Raw genomic sequence first — 26178 nt, 5'->3', positions numbered from 1 at the left:
TTACATTGATTGCATGACTCAAGTTTTAAAAATACACACACAAAAAAAAAAAAAAAAACACTTTTTTTTTTTTAAACTTTATTTAAATTGAACTCCATTTTATATTTGGCCTGTAACCTAGGCTATTATGGGGAAGCCAGTGGATGAGGTGGGTTAAAAACTCAGATATTGCAAAATATTACGTGGGTAAAACAAACATCAGCACGCTATTCACTTCTCTAATTCATGTGAGCAAGCAGTGAAGTCCAAGTGCATCCATTATGATATTTTATATCATAAATATAAAAGTGATCTCTATTCTCAGCTTTTAACCATTTTTCACATCAAACAAAGGCAGGCTAACAGTGATAAAGATAGCAGCAATAAAGGAACATGTTACATAATCTGAACTTGTCAGAGCAATGTCATAAAACTATCTGGAGTCTGTACCATTATTTCTCTACCATATTAAAATCCCAGATATCTGTGGAACAATTTACTTGTGGGTTATCCAAGATGTACACTGTGTTGCTATTGTACTCTTACACAAAACTTCAGAGTTAATGGGGAAACCACAGCACAGTGCAAGGCTCTGTGAAAGCAATCACAGACTATCTAATCACAGAGATATCTTAAGGAGAATTATAATTTTCCTTGTACCAGATGTAATTTGTGTGGCTTTTTTATCTGAATTAAAGCAAATCAACACTTTTAGAGAAGTTGTTCAGGCAAAGCAAGCAATAGGCATAAAGTCCTAGTTTGAAACCCATCTGAGCAATGGGATAACTGACAGTTTTACAAATCAGCTACCCCGCAATCCAGCATGCTTCCCAGTCTTGTTTACAAGCATTAAAAGTGCAGGCTAAATGGAAGGGAGAGATAACATCTTCCAAAGACTCTGAGGAATCCCAGAAACATTCCTAGGAAGGGTCTTGCATGAAGCCATCTGCTGAGAAGTCCGGAAGCCACAGTGGGCAATGGCAGCCCAGGCTGGCTGTACTGTGTCCTTGTGTGTTTCCTTCAGCTCATCAGGAAAGATCACACACGCAGAGGCCTCTCAGCCATCTAAACAAATTAAAAAATATTTTGCAGCTCTCTTTAGTTACTCTTTCTAAACATCCCAATTTCCTATTTCACTGCTCCCTTCCTGTCTCTGGTAAAGAATAAATTGAAAATAACAAGACATGAAGGGGAACACACTATCGTTAATCAAAAATGAGTCTGAAATGCACTCCAATATCTTTTTAATGGAAAACATGTTACACAGATATATAAATTCCCCTTCATGAGACTACATTGATGGAGAAGAGTCAAATGTAAAAATATTATACACATTTTAATTTATGATTTACAGAAAATCCTGTATTGCCTTTGAACATTTACTGTAGAAACAAAGATTCCTAGAAATGTCCTCCTTTACAGAAAAGATTTATCAGTTTTGAATGCATTGGCTCTGAGCTTATTGCCACAGCTAAAACAATATTCATAAAAATATATTCATACTTAATGTTTTAAATATTTCCTTCAATGGACAGTTGCTATATTCAATGAATCTTGCTTCCATGCTTGTTTTATTTCAAATCTATTACAATGACATGCAGTGCCAATAGCCTTCCCTGAAAAATATACATTTATAACCACTGCAATTCAATGCTGCCTTGAACAGAATGCTTAACCAACAGGAGAAAGTATTTAAATAATGGAAAGTTCATAAGGCTGACCCACAGGTCATTAATTCAGACTTCCCAGACATTAGTTTACTATGCAACTGACTTGCTATATGCAGATTCCAAGGGAGAAATTTTACTAGATGTTGTTATGCTATCCTCCAACTGCCTCCAAAAAGATCCTCCCTCCTAAATAAGGTGCCATGAGAGCACTTCATTAAGCAACCAGTTTGTCATTGGTTATTTCATTGAAATGATATATACAGTGACTAGACCACACAGGGATCTGAACAACAATACATACCGCATATCATAAAGAAACCCTGAAATGTAATACACATCTCAATCATTTACTGATCTGTACTTTAAACAAACAGAGACCTAAACTAGACTTACGAACTCTAGTGAAAAAAAATATTTTCAAACCCAGAAGGATTTATGCTAATGGATACCATTCAAATGCCTAATGTAGCACACATCTTAAGACAGAGATACAACATGGATAATTCCTCAGCAAATGTTCAGGTACTTAGAGCACAAATATGGGTTTAGGCTTAGCTGAGCTATATGCTGAGGCTGAAAATTTGCAGGGTTTGTTTACAGTAAAGCTGATTGAGAGTAATGAAGCAGCATCCCTGTAATCTCTCCAATTACTATGCTGAATATTATTGTATTTAGAAAGAGTTTTACAACAGGAAGACTTATTGTTAATACAAGAATATTTTCTAAGCAGAAAATGTATGTAAGTAGACATCCTGTATTTTAACTGCTTTTACCCATGACATGAATATTTGTCAGCATCTTGGGTTCAGTTAGATAGTGACAAACCCTAAACCCTTTTAGGAAATGAAACAATTTAAAAAAAAAGTCTCTGCTACAGAGAAACTTTTTCATGCAGAATCTTTGATATCAGTGGGACAGTGGTTGCACCAGTTGAAAACAATAGCTGTCCCTTTATCTTGAAACAGAGCTGTGACTAAGGAGCTAAACTGATACGATACCATTTTGACGGACAGAAGAATTGTTTCCAACTGCATATTTTATCTTTACTCCACCCCCACATCCTCTGCATAAGCATGCCTGAGAAGGTGAAAAGAATTTGACATTTGTCAAATTCTTTGCTGTAATAATTCTCACAGTTCCCAGGCACTTAGAGAGTCAGCAGAAGCCGAAGCACAAATTGCCTTCCTGGCCTTCACTAAGGACATCTAAAAAGAGAACAGCAGTACTGATGGCTCAAGACCCACGTATTCAATACATTTTTCTGTGCCTCCAGCTCAAAGTATTAATGCACAACACTGGCATCTTCCTGCCACAGTTCAAGTGTCAAGCTGGGATTTCTCCAAGCTGAGTCTCACAGTGATTACTGAAGGCCAGGACTTTGTCAGCTAAACATTAACAAATGGGAGAAGAGAAAACAGCCCTCAAGTTCTCTATGGAAAGCAGTAAGATCAGATCACCAACACTTTTCCTGGTTAGCTCCAATATTTGTGTTTATGAAACCTTCACAGTATTGCTCAAGGAAGTATTCATGCATGCCAGCATATTGCTGTGCAGTATTTCAGCACACTGGCTGAAGAACTATGAGGTGACAACAGGTGAAGAGTTTCACCTTTTGTTTTTTTCCTATAGCTATTCTTTTTAAATTTAATTTAGATTAAATGGATGTTTCAGAAGCAGCAAACATATGTGTCACTACAGTGCTAGAAGTAAAACCTCAAGCCAATCAGAACCTTCTTACTTTAACTCACCTCACCGGGGTCCTCCTATTTGCAGCTCCGCTAACTACAAATTAGCAGGTTAATAAAGTTCAGAGAAGAATCAAATTCTAAAATACTGTTTCTGAAATTTGAAGCTCTCTGTCCCAGTCCAACATGACAGCAATTTGTTTTACTTTGAATCAGAAAACAGTCAAGTATATCTATATATTTCCACAATGAAATCTTGCAAAAATGTTTTGATTTTTCAATAGGTGCTGATCTTTAAGCAATGTGCTCAAAAGAGCAGAAAGAAATACAAAATCAATACTTCGTATCTCACAGGGGAGAGATCAGTCTTGTTTCCCTATCTGTAAAATGGGAATAATCACATCTGATTTTTGCAAGACTGAAACTGATGAAAAATTTTGTACACACTGATTTTCCTGCTGAAATAATTGTTAATTACAACCAGTAAAATCAGATCACAGTTCTATTTTTAACAGCAACATATTAACTACCTGACAGTTTCGCAAAGCCTGGAAGAAACTCTTCATGTGACTGGTGTGTTTACAGGCAAGATGATCAATACAGGGGATCCACTGATTATTAATTCATAAGGATAAGTAATAAGACAGCTTCCTAATATGTCGTTAGTGTCTATGAATCAGTCTCACTTGTGTGGATGCAGGCCAGAAGGCATCCTAGAATAGCTAAAAAATACTTACTACGTTTTCTACCAAACCAATAGCTTAAGCATCACCATGAGTCACTGACGCTGACTAGCTGGTGACAATAATGTGTTGAAATTATAAACGTCAAATGTTTGTGATTCACTTAAATCAAGCGCCTGTGTTTAATTTATTTATATTAAGCTTCCACATTTCTGAGCCATGGTTTCACCCAACTACTTCCCTAGGAGTATAAATCACCATCAAAGTACACAAGAGTACATGTAAATCTGCAGAACATAACTGGGTTCGAATATGACGCACAGCAAACAATTACAAAAGCACATAGGCAGACTCATTGTCAAAGCTGCTCCAGCCTTGGAAGCATCTTCACATTTTTCCACAGTTTACGCAGGAATTTAAAATGTAGCAATTATATAATTAGTATGAAATGCTATTAACTCATACTGTGGGAAAATACAGAAAGCACTGAAATAGAGCTCTGCGGATCTCCTTCCTTTTTCTCTCCACCCAAACTGCAATCAAGCGTATGACTATTCTACTCTCTGAACATACTGCCAGAACTCAGTTTTGGGAGCTGGCTTCTTTCTCCTCTGACTGTAACACTGAATGTTTCATTTTTCGATATCACACTATTTACCATGCACATATTTTAGTCATATCATTTCACAGTACAGTTCTGGGGCTGGCTGGCTCACGGGTTCTTTGTACATGTACCTATTTTCCTTCATTCTTTTTCATTGCTTTCTCACAAGCCTGCTTGCCAAGTCCTATTTGCCTGTATTTGTAAAATAAGCAGGAACTAGACTAGAAGGAAGGAACTTTCAGTCCTTTGAAAGGCACACAATTCAGACTTCTAGGAAAAAGCTACAGGATTCATCTGCATGGTTTGAGAAGAAACAGCTTGGGGTGCTTCTACTCTGATTCACTCTGAATTTTGCTCCGAGCTGTGTGTCAGGAGCAGATCTAAAATCTTCTGAGTTTACTTGTTGTAACAGTGAAAACATGAGACCAAAATTCGGTACAGAACAATAAATCAACCCTCAGATTAGAGCAATGGGGCTCAAGTTTGCTTCAAGAGCTCTGTGAACCTGAGCAAAGCTCTCAGGGAAATTTAGCTTTTTGTTATAGCTGAAGTCCGTCAATGTTTGGCATGTTTCCACAAGTTTTAACAGGAAGTTTGTAAAGCTTTGGTAAGCACATGTTTTTACTAGAGTTAACCTGAAATAAGCAAGGTAATACACATTCCTATGTATACTCTGTTTCCGAATTTGGGGTGTATTTCACCATACTAGAATGAAGTGAAAGCAACGACACAGAAGAAAAACAAAGATATAAAGAATAAAGCATGGGAATAGAAATTAAGACTTGGTTCTACTCTGCCCAAAAATTCACATCTTCTGAAAAAATGAGAAATGGAAAAAAAATAATTTTAAAAAATGACTAAGTGGCTTAACTATTCATGTTTCATTCTCTAGCGTTGCATTTGGCTCTAAATTCAGTGTGTCCCCTTCTGTGCTGAAGGGTAAGTATGCTGGGGCAGAAACTCTCTTAATTCAGAGACAAAAAGTGAGTTGGAAGCTGTGTTAGCTTGCCTGCACAGTGCTATGTCCCATTTAATTAACTTTGTTGAGCCTACCACATCAGGAGCAGCCTCAGACTATGTAGAGTTCCTGCTTTCAAGCCCACAGCTAATGGCAGCCTGACAGGTGGACAGACCAGCATCCTACACTGCATGCTTCAGGAAGCATGTCGCAGACAAAATGGATGTAGATTTTTCTGAAATTTGACCTATTCTCATAAGTATTATTTTGTCCCTACTTGGAGAAGTATGGTTGTCCTGATCAAAATATGAAATAATCTCCAGTTCTCTAAGATTTGGGTTTCGACTTGTTAGCTAAAAAGCATAAAGATTATAGATCATATACGTGAGCTCATCAATCACCTTATTGTTTTCACTCAAATATTTTCAAACAGGTTCAATGTATCAAAGAATACAAAAATTCTAAAAATAAAATCCCTCTCTTAACCATATTTCAATTTTGTAGCCCATGTCTATCTGTCATTCACCGGCAGTTATATACCTGCACCAATGCTGAAATGAACTTCCTTGCCCCAGCATTTACTCCAAAACACATTTGGTCATTTACTCTCCTTCCCTAAAACTCATTACATTGTACTGTATTTAACTATATTTACAAAAGGTTATGACTACTGTAAATCCTAAGTCTTAGGCTTTATTATATTAAAATTAAGTTCCAAAGTGTCTGCCCTTTTACATATAAGAATATTATAATTTAATATTCTGAGGGGAGAGGGAAAAAAACTAGTTAATTAGGGGCAGAAGTATGCACACACATACACACACACACCCTGCCAACAGACATCCTTTTATCCCTGTACAGCATGGTCCTCTCACACCTGGATCTCCCAAAAAGCTCTGCCCAAGGTGTCCCACAGGGAACACCCCAGCACTGGCCAAGGTGCCCCCCAGCTCTGCAGGTACATGAGTACAGGACTGGGATCCCCATACTGAGGCTTCAGCCAGCCCTCCCTGGCACACTGTCCGTGGGCAGAGCAGGATCTACTTTCCCCCTGCTCAAATCCATCCCACACCCCTGTGCCCATACCTGTGTGCTCACACCAGCCGAGGCCAGGAAGGGAACAGCAGGGACCAGGGACACATCTCAGGGGGTATGAGGAAGGAGCTGCTCTTCACTGGGACAGAGATGGGCATGGGCTGTGAACCCTGGCTCAGGAAACAAGAGGTTGTGCACAGGCACTGCCCAGGAGCTGCTGCTCCTTTTGCAGGTGGTGGCTTTTGAGCAGAAGTGGCATCTGCAAACCCTTGACATGCAGCTCTCCAACCAAGGGCCCAGAATTACTCCGGACAGAGGGAACTGCCAGCTGTCACCCCTTGGGGAGAAATGCTAACTAAATGCTTCCTCTCATTTGGGTGGACCTACATGTATACGGCTCCGTAAGAGACTTTTTCTCCATGTAACATTATGTGAAGACATGTTTTAAAGAGACTGGTGCAAAGACCCTTTTCACCACCTCCACTTCAATGTTCACAGAAAAGGGGAGTAATGGGGAGCTTATTGGGAACAGATTATAAAGGTAAGATCCGACAGCAGGGGAGAACAGATCTCAAGAGTAACCTTTAACAAATAACGGCTACAGTCCCAAATGAGTTAACAAAATCGCAGTCTAATTTAACCACATCCCCTTAGCTAGCCCTTCAACAATTGCACGGCCAAGACAATGTATACAGACAGAGAGGTCAGCATTTGCTAATGACCACAAAAACCTTCCTTACTACAGTATTGCAGACAGACTGGAGTTACAAGACACCAGCGCTGAGTCACAGGCTAATCCCTTCCCTACATGTGTAAGGCATTAAGTGTTCATCACAGAAACTTAAATAAATTAAATCATTCCATTGCAAATGACAAAAGGAGAGCTTTCAAGTTGTGCAGTTATTATTCAGAGCCATGGAACCAATAAAGTTAAGGATCCACATGCATTCTCAGCTCTGAGCTTTTTCTACATGTAGCATGGCTGCTAATTCCATAAACTGCTAGGTGATTTTTTTTCCTAAAAAGAACAAAATAATACTTTTTTTTTTTTTTTTTTTTTTTTTTTTTTTTTTTTTTTTTTATCTGCACACAGTCAATAAGCTCTCTAGAAAGCTCTGTTTTCATTTAAATAATACAGTCTCCTTTTTACTAACACATTCTTATGCACAAATGCTCTCTTCCTGTATTTAGCCATGTTGACGTCCCAATCCCATTTCTCTACATGAAGACCCACCGGCAATGCTCATGTCTAGGAATCTAATGGTGGGATAAAGGGCTTTCTTAACGGATGCATTCCTCTGCATTTTTCTATCAATTCACATCCCACAATGGACTCAGATAGATCTAAATCTAACTTAACTGAATGTGCAGGAGGTCTTTATATGCCTATAATTTTCATCACTACTCAGTCCGGTTACACAATGGCTGTTGCAAGTTACATACAAAATAGTGTGCATTTTTCAATCAAGTGACTTTCATTGACTCTGGGTGGCATACAATACACACAGTTTATGGTACTAGAAGCTATCTCACACGTACATTGACAGCAGCAATAAAAGTATTTGAGGTTATATGCAAAACAGTATAAAATCACATAATTAAAGATTGTATAATAATTCACACAAAAGAGAACAAATTTAGTCTTACCTATGAAAGAGGATATTTATTTTCACCTCCAAGCTTTTCAACATTTGAGGGCGTATTTGTCCAATGTTACTCACTTCATAACAAATTGTTTGCTTTTCCTTTTCTCGTGAAACAAGCAAGTTTGTGAGACAAATTTACTTACTAAATTTGAGTGATGATTTTAAAAGAAATTAATAAGAAAATGTTTATCTGTAAACAACTGACCACTATATTCCACATATTTTCCAAGATGCAAAAAGAAGTAATTCTTATACAAATATTCAGATCTCTATTGTATTGTCCTTAAAGACAGGGGGTACTGGAAGAAAAACTTAGTATTTTAACTGTGTCTCTATTTGGGTTTCAACTTCTTTTATGAGATTAAACAAAAATTCAAAAATTCAGTTGATCTATACTGAGGCCTAGGTCTGCATTATGTCTTGTGCAGAGAAAACATTAGAATTATATGTTGCAGGGATTTATTTATTTATTTAAAGAGCTTTTCCTGTATTGTCTCAAATACCTTGAGCATTATTAAATATAATATTAATATAATATTAAATATAAATACCTATTCTTCTTCAACTACCTGGCTAAGAAACAACTGCAAGATGCAAATTAAGAGACAGAAATAAACAACTTACATGGAAACATTGTGCCAACCATAGCACAGAGGTTGCCAATGGTAAAATCTGAACACGCAAGAAGTTCAAGACCTTCCTACTGTATCTAGCAGAGAAAAAAAAATAATAATGCAAAGACTAAGTACTTGGTAGAATTTTAAAAACTCCATTTAGAGCTTCTTGCATGATAAGTGCCCGTGAAATCAATCTAAAAACCAGACGAGTGCACATGCCCAAAGTTTGCAAATTCCACCCAAATAGAAAAATGAGACAAAGCAAAACAGCTATGCAAGTGGTCTGCAGCAAGAAATTGTCTAGAGATCACTTTGAGATATTTATAAACAAACATAACATTACTGAAGAGGGAAGCAATACTATAAACAATAGGGTCATATTGTAACTATAATTGAAAAAAAAGTGAAATAGCTGAAATGCCAAAGGAACATCTTTAAAGGTTTTTTTTGGGTGGTGGGAGGGCATAGTTGTTTTTTTTAAACAAACATAAATACTCTCAGACTTGTACTGAGATGAAACAAGAGTGGCATCTAGTGGCTTGCAGTGTTATGATACTTATTCCCATTGAACAGCTGGGATATATTCCAGACCTGCTTTTCTACAGTATTCATTACACTCGTCTGGACTATAATCGAGTATCTGTTGAGTATCTTGCTAGCAAAACCTAGGAGTTAAAAAATAAATAAATAAAATAACATGTGAAGGAATCAATAAAGAGGTATTATTCTCTGTTTATCTGCACTTTGTTAGCAACTTAGCCTAGAAGCAAGTAGATGGGAAATGTTTTTGTTGTTGTTGTTTGTTTGTTTATTTTTAAATCGGGCAAGGAGAAATTGCACAGTCTCTAACAAAATATTTAGTGCAGCTATTGACTAGTAGCGATCTATTCTTTCTGTATGCATGTATCCAGTTAGCACCTTTAACTATAAAGAATATTAACACAGAGCTTTCATACATCGAATATATTTTTGGTGGCATTTTCCAAAATTAACTTAATATTTTTTCATGAATGGCATATTTTTATTGTGAAAATATTGGAAAAATTTCCCCAATTAGGAATTTTGGAAATTCTTCATGAGACAGCAACAGTGTGTTTGCAGGAACAGATTTCCTGAGTTCTTCACCTCTGCTGGAGCAACATTACTTTGCTTGCTGAGGAAAGAGTACAGTATTATACAGTATTAGGGAGACTTGATGAGTTCTTGATCCAGGTTCAGTTTTAGTTATATATTATTAATCGTTTTGCAGTTGGAAAAAATCTAGCAGAGTCTGCGTGTAACTAATTAGGAAAGAACTTATGCTTTATAAATTAAAGAAATGTGCAGAGGTTGCTTTTGGAATATGGGACAGAGCTAAGAATACATAACACTAGAGCAGAAATTTTACTTCACAGTACAGCAATTGTTCCGCTTGAACAGCAAACAAACAGGAAAATAAATTGTCTATTTATATTCCAAAACGAATGGTAGATACTACAGACATTCCTGATTTTTCAAATATCACCACTGAAAAGTACATTTGAGCAACCTAATCTGCTTTGTATTTGCAGTGCCTACCTTTTTGAAGCTGTTCTCTGATAGTAAAATTAAATTCTCTAATAATCACTGCACAACACAACCACACAATCATGAGTACCTATTAATGGATATTACTGTTTACAACTAGGATGACAATGAAAGCAAATGTTGCAAGTACTGTTACCATCAGCAATTCAGAACTGCATGTCAGGAAGATCTCAATTACAATCAATGTTACACACAATGCCATTAAATATTTATAATTAACTTACAGTTAACAGAACTCAAGAGTTCTATGTTAATGCAGATATAAATAACAACAATCTAAGGCATTAAAAAAGGCTGCAACACAGAATAAAATATAAAAATCTGTATGTCATGGTAATTTCTTATTTTAAAGTTCAATTTGCCAAACCATCTAGAGACCTCAGAGGTTATTTTCACTTTTAAAACTGAAATGCACAATTACTGCAGAATTTAAGTAAGGATCCTGATTCTGCCAAATATTGATTTTTACCAAGTTCAAATAGCTTTCCCCACCCCTACTCCTATCCTTACCTTCATCCCCTTCAGTCGCCCCCTACCCCCCCCCAAAAAAAAAAAAAAAAAAAAGAAAAAAGAAAAAAGACTTTTGGTTACGAAAGTTCTCTGGGTTATTCTAAACATTAATCCCTGGAAAATAAGGAAATAATTCTGAAAAAGGTATGGAGGGTGCAACCCTTATCCCATATTCTGTCATTTCAGTAACAGAGTCCAAATCTGTACACTTTAGGTGCATCCCAACTCTCAGTAAATAGTTTTAAATATAGACAATTGTGAAGCCTTAGTCAGTACATCATCTGCTTCTAACATACATCACCAATTTTACACCATTATGTCCTAGCTATTAAGCTTTCTTTATTTGTCCCTTGAGTATTCAGAAGATAACATCTGTATGCCTTTTTGACACACTGGCAAAACTCGAAGTTTAAATTCGCACTGTATGTTTTCCCATGCGTGGCAGCTATACATGCTACATAGCTCATCCATCCTTCCCTGTGAACTTCTGATTAGGATGGGTAGTACATCCAAGAGTTAAGCGGCAACTGAATTGCACTCCTTGTGTAAGTAAAGAGCATGTAGGGGCTGGAGTCATGGAACAGGGCTCCAATGTGCTCACTGCTATTGCAAATGCACACAGGATTTTTGCATGCATGCAAAGTGATCCCTGCTGTGGAGTTTTCAATCTAAACAAGAGGCAAGAGATTTACACAGATGGACAGTAGGCTGAGAGATTTACACAGATGGACAGGAGACATCAATAAATAATTATGTAATACCTAGCACAAAGATAGGGGGCCTGGAGAACAAGTCCTACGAGGAGCGGCTGAGGGAGCTGGGCTTGTTCAGCCTGGAGAAGAGGAGGCTCAGGGGCGACCTTATTGCTCTCTACAGATACCTTAAAGGAGGCTGTAGTGAGGTGGGGGTTGGCCTGTTCTCCCATGTGCCTGGTGACAGGACGAGGGGGAATGGGCTTAAGTTGCGCCAGGGGAGTTTTAGGTTGGATCTTAGGAAGAACTTCTTTACCGAAAGGGTTGTTAGGCATTGGAATGGGCTGCCCAGGGAAGTGGTGGAGTCACCATCCCTGGAAGTCTTTAAAAAACGTTTAGATGTAGAGCTTAGGGATATGGTTTAGTGGGGACTGTTTGTGTTAGGTTAGAGGTTGGACTCGATGATCTTGAGGTCTCTTCCAACCTAGAAATTCTGTGATTCTGTGATTCTGTGATAAGTACCACTGACACCACCAATAACCTTATTTGCCATCAGTGATTTGGGGGATGGGGACTAGGGGAAAGAGCAGCAGAGGATCATTATGGTGAAAAAGCACAATCAAAATGAAAAAGCAATTAAAGTGAATCACCAAAAATGTAAGAACAGCCAATTCCCATCAGTATTTGCCTGTGAAACCTAAAAACAATACCTGCACCAGACACATTGTGTCTTTTGCCAACTCTCCGTGATGGAGGAACTGACCATCTGCAGAGTCGTGTACAATAGCTGCTCTGATGTGTGAATGACCACTTTTGTTGAAGACGCAGAGATGTTTTTAGTTAATGTAAGGCAGTTCAATTGGTAAAATGTTACTAAATCAATCGTGTATCAATATACATTCTAGTATCAGGACTGTTACAGTTCAGCATGTAGGGTAACAGTAATGGAAAACAGAACTTGCCATTATGTATCATTAAAGTATAATCAATTACAGGAATCTGTTAATGCTTTCCTTCAGAGAATCAGTCATGAGGAAACATAATCTACTGTGCAGATAACAAACGGAAATGATTTTTAAAACAATGTGATTGGGTTGAAAACATTTTTAAAGATAAACTCTAACAGATTTCCTGACCTCATTTTATTAATGCAGAAGTCGAAATAGACAAAAATGTTTCTTTTTATACTCCAAGAATGGAAAACAAAAGTTCCTATTAAATCTGGGCCTGGAACACACATTTTCCAGCCAACATCCAAGATTGCATTTGCTGTATTCATCATTATATATTTGTGTGTATATAAAATGATGTCACTGCTTATGGCACTATAAAGTCCAATTCAAATAAAAATCACAGGTTTTATACTGTCCTTCTGGAGCTCACTTGCACTCTGGATGAGGTGCCCCACTCACTGAATTTGCAAGGGAACACCAGGGCTGATCTGGAAAACAGTGTTGAGAACCTACGGTGAGGAGTCAGGCAGGCACAGGGGAAGCTAATGACAGCATCAAACAGACATAAGGGAGGATTTGCACTGCAGAAATGCTTGGTCAGTCAAAAGTAGAACTGCACTTCAGTCTGAAGAGACAGGATAAGACAACAAATGAAAGAAATCGTATCCCATAAATTCTCTCTGTTTGTTTGTTGTTTTGTTTTTGTTTTGTTTTGTTTTTTGTTTTTTTGTTTTTTTAAACAGGACTTCTACAAAATGAGCAACAAAACTAGTGATAAAGATTTGCACATCAGATGGTATACATAAGGTTGAAATGAAGAGTTTTGAACAAAACAATTAAAACAAATACTAACCTACTATCCATTTATATGCCTAATTATTTAATACTACTATCATGGTCAAAATTGCACTAGAATGTAAAGCACAGATTAGGAGACTGCACTTCGAAGTTTTACATATTAGCAGAGAGTTATCATATTTTGAATTCTTCATTTTTATATGTCTTAAAAAGACCTGACAGCCCTTAATTGTGACCCTTGGCATTGCTCTGCCTATTCTGTTTTGTGCTATCACTCATTATTCATGCAAATATAATTTTTTTTTTTTTACTTTTGCAAATAATTTTAACAAAATCTGAGTTTAAAAGTCATCAGTGACTACTTCACAAACAGGAGCTTTCAAGCAACCATTAAACAAACATGCGAGTATATTTTTATGATAAAAAAATAATATCTCACTGAATTCATAAAAATCCCATTAATTATGAATTGACATGATCAATTGACATAATCATTGACATGATCAATGAAATGATGCATGAAAATAGAGGTAGAGGCAAAATAACCTACTTGAACCCAGAAAATTTTCAGACAATAATCATTACCCGCTTTAATTAACTTCAACACAAAAGCAGGGGCTCCTTCTGTTTCAAGTTAATGAAGCTCAACACACAGACACTACAATTATAGACAAAGCACAAGTCTAAAGCAAGTTGTATCTTAAGATTGAAATAATGAGCTTGGTATTTTAATTTTGTAGTCAGCAATTAAGGGAGATCCAGAAACAAAGAAACAATACATGCAATTGAAATGTTAAGGCACAAATGTAGCCAGTTTTCTCTCAATATCTTATAAGCCAAAACCAAGAAAATACTCCTCTCCCTCCTCCCCTCCCCCTCCCCCTCCCCCCCCTTACAATAAGCAGTATCCATAATACCCTGGAAATATTTCTGCTATGATCTTCTAAGATTTACTCACTTTCATACAATACAAGCCAGAAATGTGACCTCACCTACAGCTATGAACTGCTTAGTGACTTGCCTTTCTCATATATATTCATTATATTTTTATCTATAATACTGTTATTTCCATTGAAAATGATTGTTGTGTAGTGAAAAAGCTGTTATCCCACAAATAATAATAATAATAATAATAATAATAATAACCCTAGATTACTTCCACCCTTTTCAATAATTTACCATGTTAGAAGAAGATACGACCTTTAACTTAATCTCATCACCAAGCACCTAAAAAAAAAAAAAAAAAAAAAGGAAAAGATGGTCTGCCATTTATTTCTTTCATTTATAGTTTATTAAACTTAAAGATAATAGAAAAAAGGTGGAAAATAGCAGAGTATGTCTGGGCTGTAGTATCAGATATCACCGCTTATTACTGGCTATCTGCCTGGTAATCATAAATCCATAGGGTAATATTCTAAAATCTTTTGCTTTTCAGGTAGGTGTGAGCCAAAAAAAAAAAAAAAAATTAATTTTCTATGAAGAGCAGAAAACAGCAAGCACAGCACAATTGAGTAGCAGGATGCATAAATATTCCTGATTACAAACCCTTTCACATAAAGCAAACAGGAAGAGTTTGAAGCTAACAGTATGTACATCATGCAAAAGGTATCTCTGTCCCAGAAGACAGATATCACATAGTCTATGAATGAACTGCTCCAATAAATTATATTATTCCTCAGAGGGGAAAAGAGAGCAATGTTATAAACAGTGACTTCAGAAAAGTGAGAACAATAGGGCATTGAATTTTGCAAGAGTGAATTGAGGATCTTTTTTTCCTGGAGGAGAGCTCAGTATCACTGACCAATGAGCCTTATAAATAAAAACATTAACTCCAGCACTGCCTGCTCCTCTAAGCATCTTAGCATCTCACCCTTTCAACATATCAGAATCAAAATGTACATGCAAAATAATACAGGACATACAGAATTAAGCATGTTTCAAATATATTCTTTAAAATATGCTTTCCAGACAGCTCAGAAAGGATGCAGTTCTGCCAAAGCACATATCACACACACGGCTTTGTTGATGATAGATTGTGCTGTGCATCTTCTATATGGAAGTCTCAACAAATAAAAAAAAAAAAAAAAAAAAAGAAGAAGAAAAAAACCCACCACACTCTGTACATCACCTCCTCCTTGTATTGCTTGATACAAAATGAATAGCCACAGATAAAGGAAAGCCAAGCTAGAGAAGCATTTCTGAACCTTGACAGGATCAAAATCCCCAGAACCACCACCCAAGGAGCAGCAGGAGCCCAGCAGCATCCCAGGCTGCCCTCGGGTAGATGTCCAGCACTGAGGGCAGGTCTGCCGGCAAGCTCAGGAATACAGGACTCGCAGATCATACTGAGGAGTAGCTGGCGCTTTCTGCAGCAAAAAGTTAAAAGCTAGTTATAAAGCTTTTTCAGGTGACGATCTCTCTTTTTTCCTAAGGGAAAGATGCTCACTAATTCAATCCAGTTTCTAGGGTGCAAGTCTTGACAACTAATTCAAACAACCGCTCACTGAAAACATCTAATTCCAAATTTCTGCTTGCTATCACCACTACGCCAGATGCTGAGTATTGGTGAGCCTAATTTCATCTCACATGGTCATTTCTGCTTTCCTCTGGCTCCTTATTTGCTTTCCTGATTTGTAATAATTGGATAATATGTAATCAATGTAACTATCTTATGGGACTATCTGATGGGACTTATGTAACTAACTTATGGGACTAGAGAGCTAACTCATAAACTAGAGAGCTAACCCATAAACTAGAGAGCTGTTTTTAAACACACAAGCTCTGTCTGCTCCGACAACGATAACAAGTTTCTCAGAGGTTTATGGAAATCTCAAGAAGCATATGTTTTTCAAGAACATTGGGATATTTTCCCTTATTGCTATGCAGTGTTCCTCCCTTACTTCCTATGCATACTCATTCTGCCAAAGTTCTCTGAAACCCATTTTTTATGCATATTTGGACCTTACCCACTCACTCTGAGGGTTTCTTTTGTTTTATAACAAAGCTTATGTCAGACTGCTTATTACTGTTTACATAATTGCATAGCCTGACACCGAAGAGGGTGGAAAAAAGTTTTGTTTTTAAAAAAAAAATGCTGAAAATGGTTTCTCTGTTTTAGCTTTACTGTAAGCTAAGGTAATGGCTTTTGAGAGGCTTACAAAAAGATTACTGTCAGTACTCTTAAACCACAAAGCAATTAACACTTCACAGTTTTGCCTTTATACATTACTTGTTTCTCCTTTTCCATCTCACTTTCCAGCACTTTACAGTCTTGTGACACCTACCTCTTCTACCCCACTGATGCTTTCTTCTGCACCCTCCCCAGTCTTCCTCTCCCAAGCCACGCTTTCCCTTCAGCTTTCTGCTCCTTCTACCGTGGGCCACCCAGATTCACAGAGCTGGAGCCAGGCGGATGCTCCGCTTCCTAAATGGCAGCCTGCCTTGAAATGCAGGGACAGTTGCTGCCTTCCCAGCTGCAAGCTGTGGCCTGCACAGATCCCATGCTATTTTCACCCTATGGAAAGGCAATCACACTGGCAGAAGCTGTTCTGGTTTGAGTATTTGGGGAAGGAACGTTGGGTGTGTTGAAAGAGGAAACTTTTTGAGGCCACAAGCAAAGATCTCACGTGATTTCTCCCAGCTTGATATGACAAAATTCAACACGATTTTAAGGCTGATATCACCATGTTAAAACTGCAGCATAAAGTATTGTCTTTGATTTTCTGCTAAAAGTTCATTTCCTGTATTTTTTATTATTAATTAATTAATTAATTTATTTTTATTTTCACACTCCTTGAAAGTGAACATATCTGTTTAATTTGACTAACTGTTTCTGGTACCTCATTATCCTATCACATGTACAATACTGACTTATTGCTCTATTGGAATAAGAGAATTGCCTTGCAAAAAACATCAAAGAGCATTCAGTACTGCAAACACTGAGTTTATCACTATTCTAATGAAAACTTCTGTTTTGCTTCTAACCTCAACCTGTGAATTTATGCGAATATGCAAGAATTTCAGCTTTTATTTCTCTTAAACACATCTCTAACTCTTATAGATGCTTACAAAAAGCATAAAAAAGCAACCTGGAAACACTTAACAATTTGAGCATGGGAAAGGAAGATCTGTATATATGTATTATATGTGTGTAATACTTTCTGTTCAATCTTGTTATTGCTGTTAGTTCTGATGTGTGATTCTTCCTGGTTTTGGAAAATAAACTTCTCTTTTGCAGAATTGCACCAGAGGGGAAAAGACTTATGCTGCAGCACAGATCCACATCCTGAACCAAGCAGAAGAGAGACTCAGAGCCAAAGCAACAGCCCTATCCATCTTTTTTTTTTTCTAAGCAGAGTGTCTCACAATCTTCTGTTGCAATTGTTTCACATCATACATATAATTTAATGTTCACTAAAGAAGCAGCTCGAACAGGCCCCGTATCCTCACCGAGTGCCCTACCTACAAGCTGTTCTGAAACAGAGGTTTCCATTACTCAGAAAAAGCTTTGCGACAGGTGAGTGTTTAAGTGGAGAAGTTGAAATTTTGAAAATGCTCTGGGGATGAGAAAGCTATTTCCTTCTCATTTCTGGTAGAAAGCAAACATAGTAAAGGGACAAATAAATACAAAAGGAACAATGTTGGGGAGACTAAAGGAACTGCTCAGTCATACTATTCTTTGGGAATTGTATGGTTCAGCTTTCTGTAATAATGTAAAGCAGACATCAACAGGCAAGAGTACTACATTTGTATTTAATGAGTGAGATTGAACTGGTGTAACTTTCCTCAGGAGGTTTCTACTTTGTGTGCATCAATTCTAGAGAATCTTTCACAGAATCACAGAATCATCTAGGTTGGAAGAGACCTCCAAGATCACCGAGTCCAACCTCTGACCTAACACTAACAAGTCCTCCACTAAACCATATCACTGTCTTTAACCAGTAACATCCAAAATTCACCAATATCTTCATAGCTCCACAGGCATTTAGCTTTTCTTCTTTTCCCTTCCCAACTTCAAGAAGTAAAGAGCAAAGAGGAGACAAGATGAAGTGCTCTCCACTGCAACAGCTTGTCCTTACAGCTGAGGATCTGCAAGACGTTTTGTGGCACTTCCACTATTAGAGCAGTTGAGAAGTCACTTTCAGCTCACAGAAATCAACATGAGTAAAACTGAACTAAGAAACTACTAACAGCAAAAAAAATTTTGTTGTTGCTGTTTTCCTTTCAGAAAGAAGTATAAAAGCATTTTCTGGAAAAAAAAAATAATATATATATATATATATATATATAAAATATATAATATATATATAATATATATATATTATATATATTATATAATATATATATTATATATAATATATATATTATATATAGTATATATATATATATATATTACTTAAAGGAAACACTAAAACCAAACAAGGACACTAAACAATTATTTTTATCATTTAACAGCATCCTCTTATGCCTTTTAGTTCACTGACACTAGATGCTCATATTTTTATTCCACTTTTCCTGTATTTTAAGCCCTCAAACTGCAGCAGTTTTAGGGCTTTCTTAAGAGTTCTGGGCTTTTTTTCTCTCTTAAGAGTTCAGGGTTTTGCTGTTTTTTAATCACATTCTGAACTCTGCATTTACTGTCTTTCCTTGATCTCCCTTGCCTTTTGATGAGTACAGAAAACTTTGAACTATTCATGAAACACGGTAACAACAAAACTTCTGCAGGTCTTGGCAGCATCCCTGCATCATAGCTGTAACCAAATTATGCCTTTGGCTAGACGTGTATAACCTTACAGAAGAACAAGTCACATAATCACAAGTGTTAGAGGAACACAAAGATGAACCCCTGGAGAGTAGGTCCTGTGTGATGCACCTTGGGTCTAAAGAGTTCCAGAGGCAGATTTTACAGCTGAACCAACTGTAATGTTTCCAGGCATTAAAGCTACCCCTGCAAGAGTTCCTCGGGACCATGAAAAGTTAACCATTGATAGTTAAGGATATCTTCTTCACACCTTGTTATTAGCTAAAGTTACACTATCCACGCCCCATAACAATATAGCTGAGAGCAATGTAGTCTGCAAAGCATTAAAAAGGAAGCACTAGAAAAAGTTAGGCTGTCAGATCTCACATTAGGTTTCCAGGTTTGGAGATTAGATAGATTGATTTCAGATTTAGAAAGTAAGCATCTTAGACATATAATCCATGAAACACATCAAACATCAGATGTTCCACTGCTATTTTAAACACCATTTTCAAAAAGTCACTTAAGTCATTGGTTTTAAGTGCATGAATCCATCAGGCTTCCCTTTCAATTGTGGATGTTCAGAACACTTCAAGTGCTGATTCAGGCTTGTGGGCATAGTTCTAACAGCCAGAAAAGTATTAATACCACTAGAGTGTAAATCTAGTTCTGTGCCTCATTCAAAGTTACTGAGACGATAAACATTCAGACTTCTCTAAAATGCTAAGATGAATATCAAGCATGTATACTGAAACCATCCAGCAAGTGAACCAAAAGCCATAACCAAACATTTTATTTTTATATACTTTTATGTTTGAGAAAATGTGGTAGGAGGACAAAGCCTGTACATGTGTGCAGTTCTATCAGCTGCATATACAAGTTCCTGTGTACATGACAGTTCCGGGGAGTATTCCCCTTCAAAGACTCTTCCTTAGGTCTGAACACCAGCTTCACCATGGTGTTCCACTGAATTATGACAAGGCAGTTTACATCTTCAGCAGTGTTACCCAAACACAAGGCAAGTAAATGATCAAGAAGTCAAATTTCAGTTAATAATAATAAACTGAAAATTCTTTCTAACAGATCATCCCCCCTCAAGAAAAGGATAATATTCTCTTTCTCCCCCCACCACAAATATTTTTCAGACATACAATGTGTCAACAAAACTAAAGCGTGCTATAGAATCAATTCCAAACTTGTAATATCCAGCACTCTCTCTGGGTCTGTGCTTGGCAGTTAGCCCCTATATGTCTTTTCTCATCATGTTAAAGGTGCAAGATTCAGGACAAATGAACCATACTTTACACTACTTTCCACAAAGGCAAGCACAGACACAGTGTCCTGTATGAAGCAAGAGAGATCATTTAAATCTGTGGAAATATTGTAACAAGACAACTTGGCATACCAATACAGATAGTAATATATCTTATATCCGCAAATACATTATTCAACATATTTATTCCACTTAACATCTATTTGAAGAGTCTTTAGTAACCCTGAATAATTTGAAACCATAACAACCAGTAAAAAAAACCCTGAACAGGGTTAAAGGTTCAAATAAGTAACTCTTAAAAGGTCATTTCCTCGTATCTTGCTATAGCTGCAGCTCTTAGTTTTCATCCCTAGCAGAGGAAACAATTTTCCCAACCCCAGATACTGCAGGTTAATGCTCTGACATCGGCTCTCACCAGTTCATAGTTTGGTCATTACTCAAACATTCAATATATAACACTGATGAGTTAAACATCCTATCACCTACTTTGATTTATTTCTTTCAATTCTCTGGGAGTTTTATTTATAACTACAGGGCTGGGTTTGGTGGTGCCAATAGATTCAGCCCAGGGAATCTATATAATAGCCAAATAGCTTAGATCATTATACAGTATTTCAGTATATTGATTAGAATACCTATAGAATAACTAAAGACAAAACTAGTAATCTTACTGAGAAAAATAACTACAAGGGACCAGGTCTAGCTTAAGCAAACAACATAGTTTCAGCATTGCTGAAGAGAACATGAGCAGTCTAAAAAATATTTTTTTTCCAGTTATTTTCTTTAAGTTGGTATTTTTTGCGGTCAATAAAAATATTAATAAAATTTATTTCTCACTTTTATCATTTTTATGTACTGACACAGTATTATCTATTCTGTTCTCAAGACATAGGGGGTGATGCTGGACCAATAAAAGGTACAACTGCACTTTCTTTTCATGTCTTCTGAATTTCCAGAGTATCTGTCCACACAGATCACAGACTGGTACTATATCACATAACACTAATTCTAAATATTTAATCCTGTCTTCTACACATTGGCCAAGGCAAAACACCAAAAAAATCCTCTTTGATAGCAAAATTTTATATACTATATTTTATATAAGCATTCTGTCCCTCTCCACTTCAACGTACGCTATCAAATCATTCTGGCCATTATTTTATATTGAACAGATGGTATTATGAGATTTTTGATAAAGAACAACAATCACCCAGCAAGGGTTGCAAAGGGGTCGGTGAAACCAAGATTAACAATTGATTAGCTTTAATGGACCGTGACAGTAATAAACAACAGAGCTCTACACAAAGATTTGATTGTCCTGTTAATGCTGCTGACACAAAATGGCTTTTAACTTGGCTTCCTGAAAGTGTTAATATCTTCAAAGCCTCAGCGAATGAAGGACTTTATCAAAGTGAGAACTATCCTGCAGAGAAGAAGCACTTACTGTAGGTCTCAAAAAAAAAAAAATATTCTATAAAGTGTTTCTGATTTTTTCCAGACAATAGCTCCTATTTCTTCAAGGTACAGTTCAGAAAATAAAATACAGCACACCTCTAAAAGGCTTGAACGTAGCAGAGCTCTAAAGCATTTGAATACAGAAGTCAGCATTCATTGAGCACAACAATAATATGAATAATCACTTCCAATGCTCTCATTTTATCTTTACTATAACTTTTAGTGACAGAGCTCAGCATCACAACCTGCTAAATTGATTTTTTTTATCCTTATCTCTTAAAAGTTCACTCATTTTTCTTTCTCTTTTTCTTTTTCTTTTTCCTTTTTTTTTCTTTTTCTTTTTCTTTTTTTCCTGCACAGAAATTGGTTACTTGTATCAACTTTTCATTACAAGAAAATGGAAAATGTTTTGTGATTACTGGAAGTAACCAAGGTAACTTCTGAAAACAAAACTTACAGTTCTACGTATTCCTTAGCTGAATGTATAGGAAAGCCTGCTGGAAACGTCTCTGTTTCCCTTAATGCTTAAGCTTAGAATTTAAATGGACACATGGCTAATATTCACAGAAAGATTTAAAATTAATTCTAGATAGCTGAAGTCAAAGTAAATAAAACTCCCCCTAACATGGTGTTCAGGAAACCAAGGATAAAGGAATTCAAAGGTAAGATGTTACACATTTAACTATTGAGTAACACTTTCTGTCAAATTTCCCATTATTAGATGGGGATTAGATCACTTGCTTTTTTAAATTAATCTGTTTTTTAACTACACCCTTTATTTAAGCAAAGATTTTCTTTTTAATCATTTTTAACTAATTTTCAACTAATGGTCTGGCTCTAAGGGCTTCTAGGTAAAAGAGAAAAAAAAAGAGAACAGTGTCTGCTTTAGACACAGATCCGAAGGCAAACCATTTGCTCAAATCAAGGTCAGGCTAATCCATCCCCGTGGGTCCCACCCCATCTGCAAATTCAACTCTTCTACTGAACAATTCCTTGCCAGTGCACTGTAACGATGAAACATGCTGCTAATTACTGAGTTTAAATATCTTGACCTAGGCAGACATGCAAAGAATTTAAATGAAATCTCTAAAAGAGTAAAATCCATGAACCAGGTCTCTCACCACACACATCCTGAACGTGTAACCTGTCAAAATACTGAGCCAGCCTTCGTGAATTCCATCTTCTGTAATCAGCATCCTTCTATTACTCACAGACTTGGCCTTCTACAGCAGTTCTTCACTTAAGCTATTGTATAAATCCATACTCTTATGACAAATATTGAAGAAATCTATTATCAGTAGTTACCTGCAAATCAGCATCAAACTCATGTTTCAGGTAAGCATCTTCTGCAGCTTCAACAAGACGCTGGGAAAAAAAAAAAAAAAAAAAAAAAAAAAGTTTATTTTTTGAAGTAATAAATAGTATGTTAAATCCAGGAGTTTCTTCCAGTATTACAAAAAGAAAATAATTGTTTGAGAACCGTGTAATTCATCATCTCCACATGATATCTGCTATAATATTTCATTAATTCAGAAAAATAAATAAATAGAAATAACCTAACCACAGTTTAAAAAAAAAAAGGATCAGAGTTTTTAAATCCTCAGCATCCATGCTTGGTGGGACAAAATTTTCAGAAGAGATCAACTACTAATTAATAAAGATAAAAATACAGATCATTTGCTCATTTTTTCCCCAACACAAGTGCTCAGCATCCTGCAGCTCTCACTCAGACACTGATTTTTAAAAAACACAAAATCACGTCAAGAGGCTTTAACACTCTGGACTTCATTTTGCATATAGATTCCCTTTGCAAATCTTTCTTAAAATTAAAATGAGAAGTATTTCCTAATAATGCTCTTGACTGAAAGCAACTTAAATAAAATGGAATTTCTTAATAATAAATCAAATATGAAAGATTAGAAAAACAGATGTGAGGTTCATTTACCTAGCAGATTTAAAGTGTTGTGCATACTACTTCAACATGGTGTATAAACACAACAAGAACTGTCTTCTATTACGGAAGTAATATTTACCAAATGACAGTAATTCAGTAGTACTTTTTCCTCCTTATACTAAGAATTCTCTGTTGTGTTCCTTACTACTATTATCTGAAGGACAAAATGAGGTTTATACTAGGACACAGCTACTTGAAAAGTAATTCACGTGCGGGTTTGCTGCAGACAGTCTCTTCTGAAAAGAGACTACATCCTTTCCAGGATGTTTTACATAGGGTTTGTTACAGCTCTGAGTATTTCAACTCTAAACGCAACTTTTCCTGTGTTTTATTTAAACTAACTGGACATTCATGTATGTACAACACAAAATCAATCAGAGCATGAACTGTCACAGAATATTTTGATCCATCCTTATTCTTTTTTTTGTTTGTTTTCGTTTTTTGGTATATCGGATACTGGTATGTATATTCATTTATTTTTTTTTTTTAATCGCAAAGCAAGTGAACTCAAGGCTCTCATTCATGTCACTTAATGGACAGCTGTGCACACTTCTGCTTCCTGTTTCAAGACGACCCCTTTATCAAGTCTTCAGATATAAATCAAAAGGGAATCAGAATTCCTATCAATTGCTATAAAATTTACTATAATGAAAACTATGAAAAATATTTCTGGTTGCCAATTCAGAACAAATGGTTCAACAAAAAACTGAGTTTAAAGCAGAGCCTCATTGGTTCCATTTGTGTTCACCAGGGTGTGCAGAGCCACAGCACATCACAGTCTTTCCTCCCACATCTGTCTCATCATATGGCTTGCAAACCCTCCATCCTCTGCTGGGCTCCTCCAGCACCCTGCTCAGCAGCTCCCAGCAGGAAGGCTGTCCCACCTTTTCCTTCATTCCTTACTCCCATACCAGGGAAGCCAAACCAGAACTGAACTGAAATGCATACTAGCTCACCTTCCTGCAGGCAGCTAAAAGTAAGCAAAGCATCATGACAGGTTGCCTGAAGGCAAGCCATGAGAAAATATTTCAAATAAAGTGTGAAAATCTATGGAATTGTTTCAACTGCTCCTGTACTGTATGGATAGTAGCAAAAATGCAACTTGTAATCTTTTTTTTTTTTTTTCATTTAGAATCAAAAAAGTCCAAACTATTTTGGTAGGAAAGCCTGGGAACCATGAGGATTAAACAATTGAATAATTTCTGAAGCTCATCTTCAGTGTGTTAGTGACCTGTTGATGCTGTTTTACAAATGTAAACATCATTCCTTAATTATGAAGAAGGCACTTAATGTAATATAACTACTCTAATTCAATGCATTTCTGGATATGTGTACCCCTTTATATCAAAACCATACTCATATTACTACTCTGCACATGTAATACAAAAGATCATGACTGATGGGTATTTCCAAGTGAAACATAAACATAAATAAATAAATAAAGTGAGGAAAAAGAAGAGCCAAAAAAAAATCTTAATACAGAAAAGAATACATGGAAAAGAGAAAAGTTTTTTCTTACTGTGCTGAAACACTTAGTCAACAGAAGAAAAAATATGACAGTATTTCATGAGATATCAATACCTAGTGGGCTAGAAAAATAATTCATAGTTTCTTATAAAGTTTGCATTGATCCCTATGTGTTTCAATTACATTTTTGCCTTAGTGAGGTAAATTTAATCCAAAATTTATCCCTCCATGTTAGAAATAGCTAGAGAAACATAAGATGGGCAATAGTAGAAACATCTGGTAAGGAGGGCAGCACTGAAATGAAAAGTACGAACTGATACTATATTGATTTTTCATTAAAATGTCAGTTGTATTTGTTCTTTCAAAGAAAAAAAAAAAAAAAAGAAGTTATATGTACATCTCAACACTCTTTCAATGCAATATTCTCTATAGGAAACAGAACAACAAAAAAGCGATCTACAGAAACATTTCCTGGGAGAAGCAGACACAAATGCTTCATCCTTAAAAATCTAATAGGAAAAATTAAATTTAGGTACACTGAATGTAGATAACACAAGCAGATACTACATTTTCTGTGTAATAGTCCCTAACCACAGGGTTTGCTTTAACTATCTCAGCACCATCAGAAAGGAGACTGTGAGAAATCTAGGACAGCTACAGAACAGGTAAACTACTAAGAAGCTGAAGTCCACAAAATTACGCATTAGTGGATATACACAGATGATATCAGAATGAATTTTTTTTTGGAGGAGGAGGGGGCTATTTTGCCTTTTTTTTTTTTTTCTTTTCATGCAGAAGTTCCCAAAGGGATGAAGCATGATGGAAGAAATTCATTAAAGCTTGGGAGACAGAAACATGAAAAATACGTCATACTGCAATGCTCCTTTTTTTTT

General features: G+C 36.4%; 1 protein-coding gene across 15 annotated transcripts in view; it reads right to left on the bottom strand.

The window, feature by feature from the left end:
• CACNA2D3 (calcium voltage-gated channel auxiliary subunit alpha2delta 3) overlaps window positions 1-26178 on the bottom strand; it is a 459196-nt gene that overhangs the window by 298023 nt on the left and 134995 nt on the right. For all 15 annotated transcript variants that reach the window (XR_011812447.1, XR_002401918.4, XR_005269052.2 and 12 more), the window contains one exon: window positions 23170-23229. Coding sequence is in view for 12 of the 15 variants with exons in the window: in XM_038185882.2 (XP_038041810.1) it covers window positions 23170-23229 (60 nt within the window). In the remaining 3 variants the exon portion in view is untranslated. The remainder of the gene's footprint in view (window positions 1-23169; window positions 23230-26178) is intronic.

This window comes from Anas platyrhynchos, chromosome 13 (assembly GCF_047663525.1).
Source record: "Anas platyrhynchos isolate ZD024472 breed Pekin duck chromosome 13, IASCAAS_PekinDuck_T2T, whole genome shotgun sequence".
Classification (NCBI taxonomy): domain Eukaryota; kingdom Metazoa; phylum Chordata; class Aves; order Anseriformes; family Anatidae; genus Anas; species Anas platyrhynchos.
This window is presented reverse-complemented; position numbering and strand designations above follow the sequence as displayed.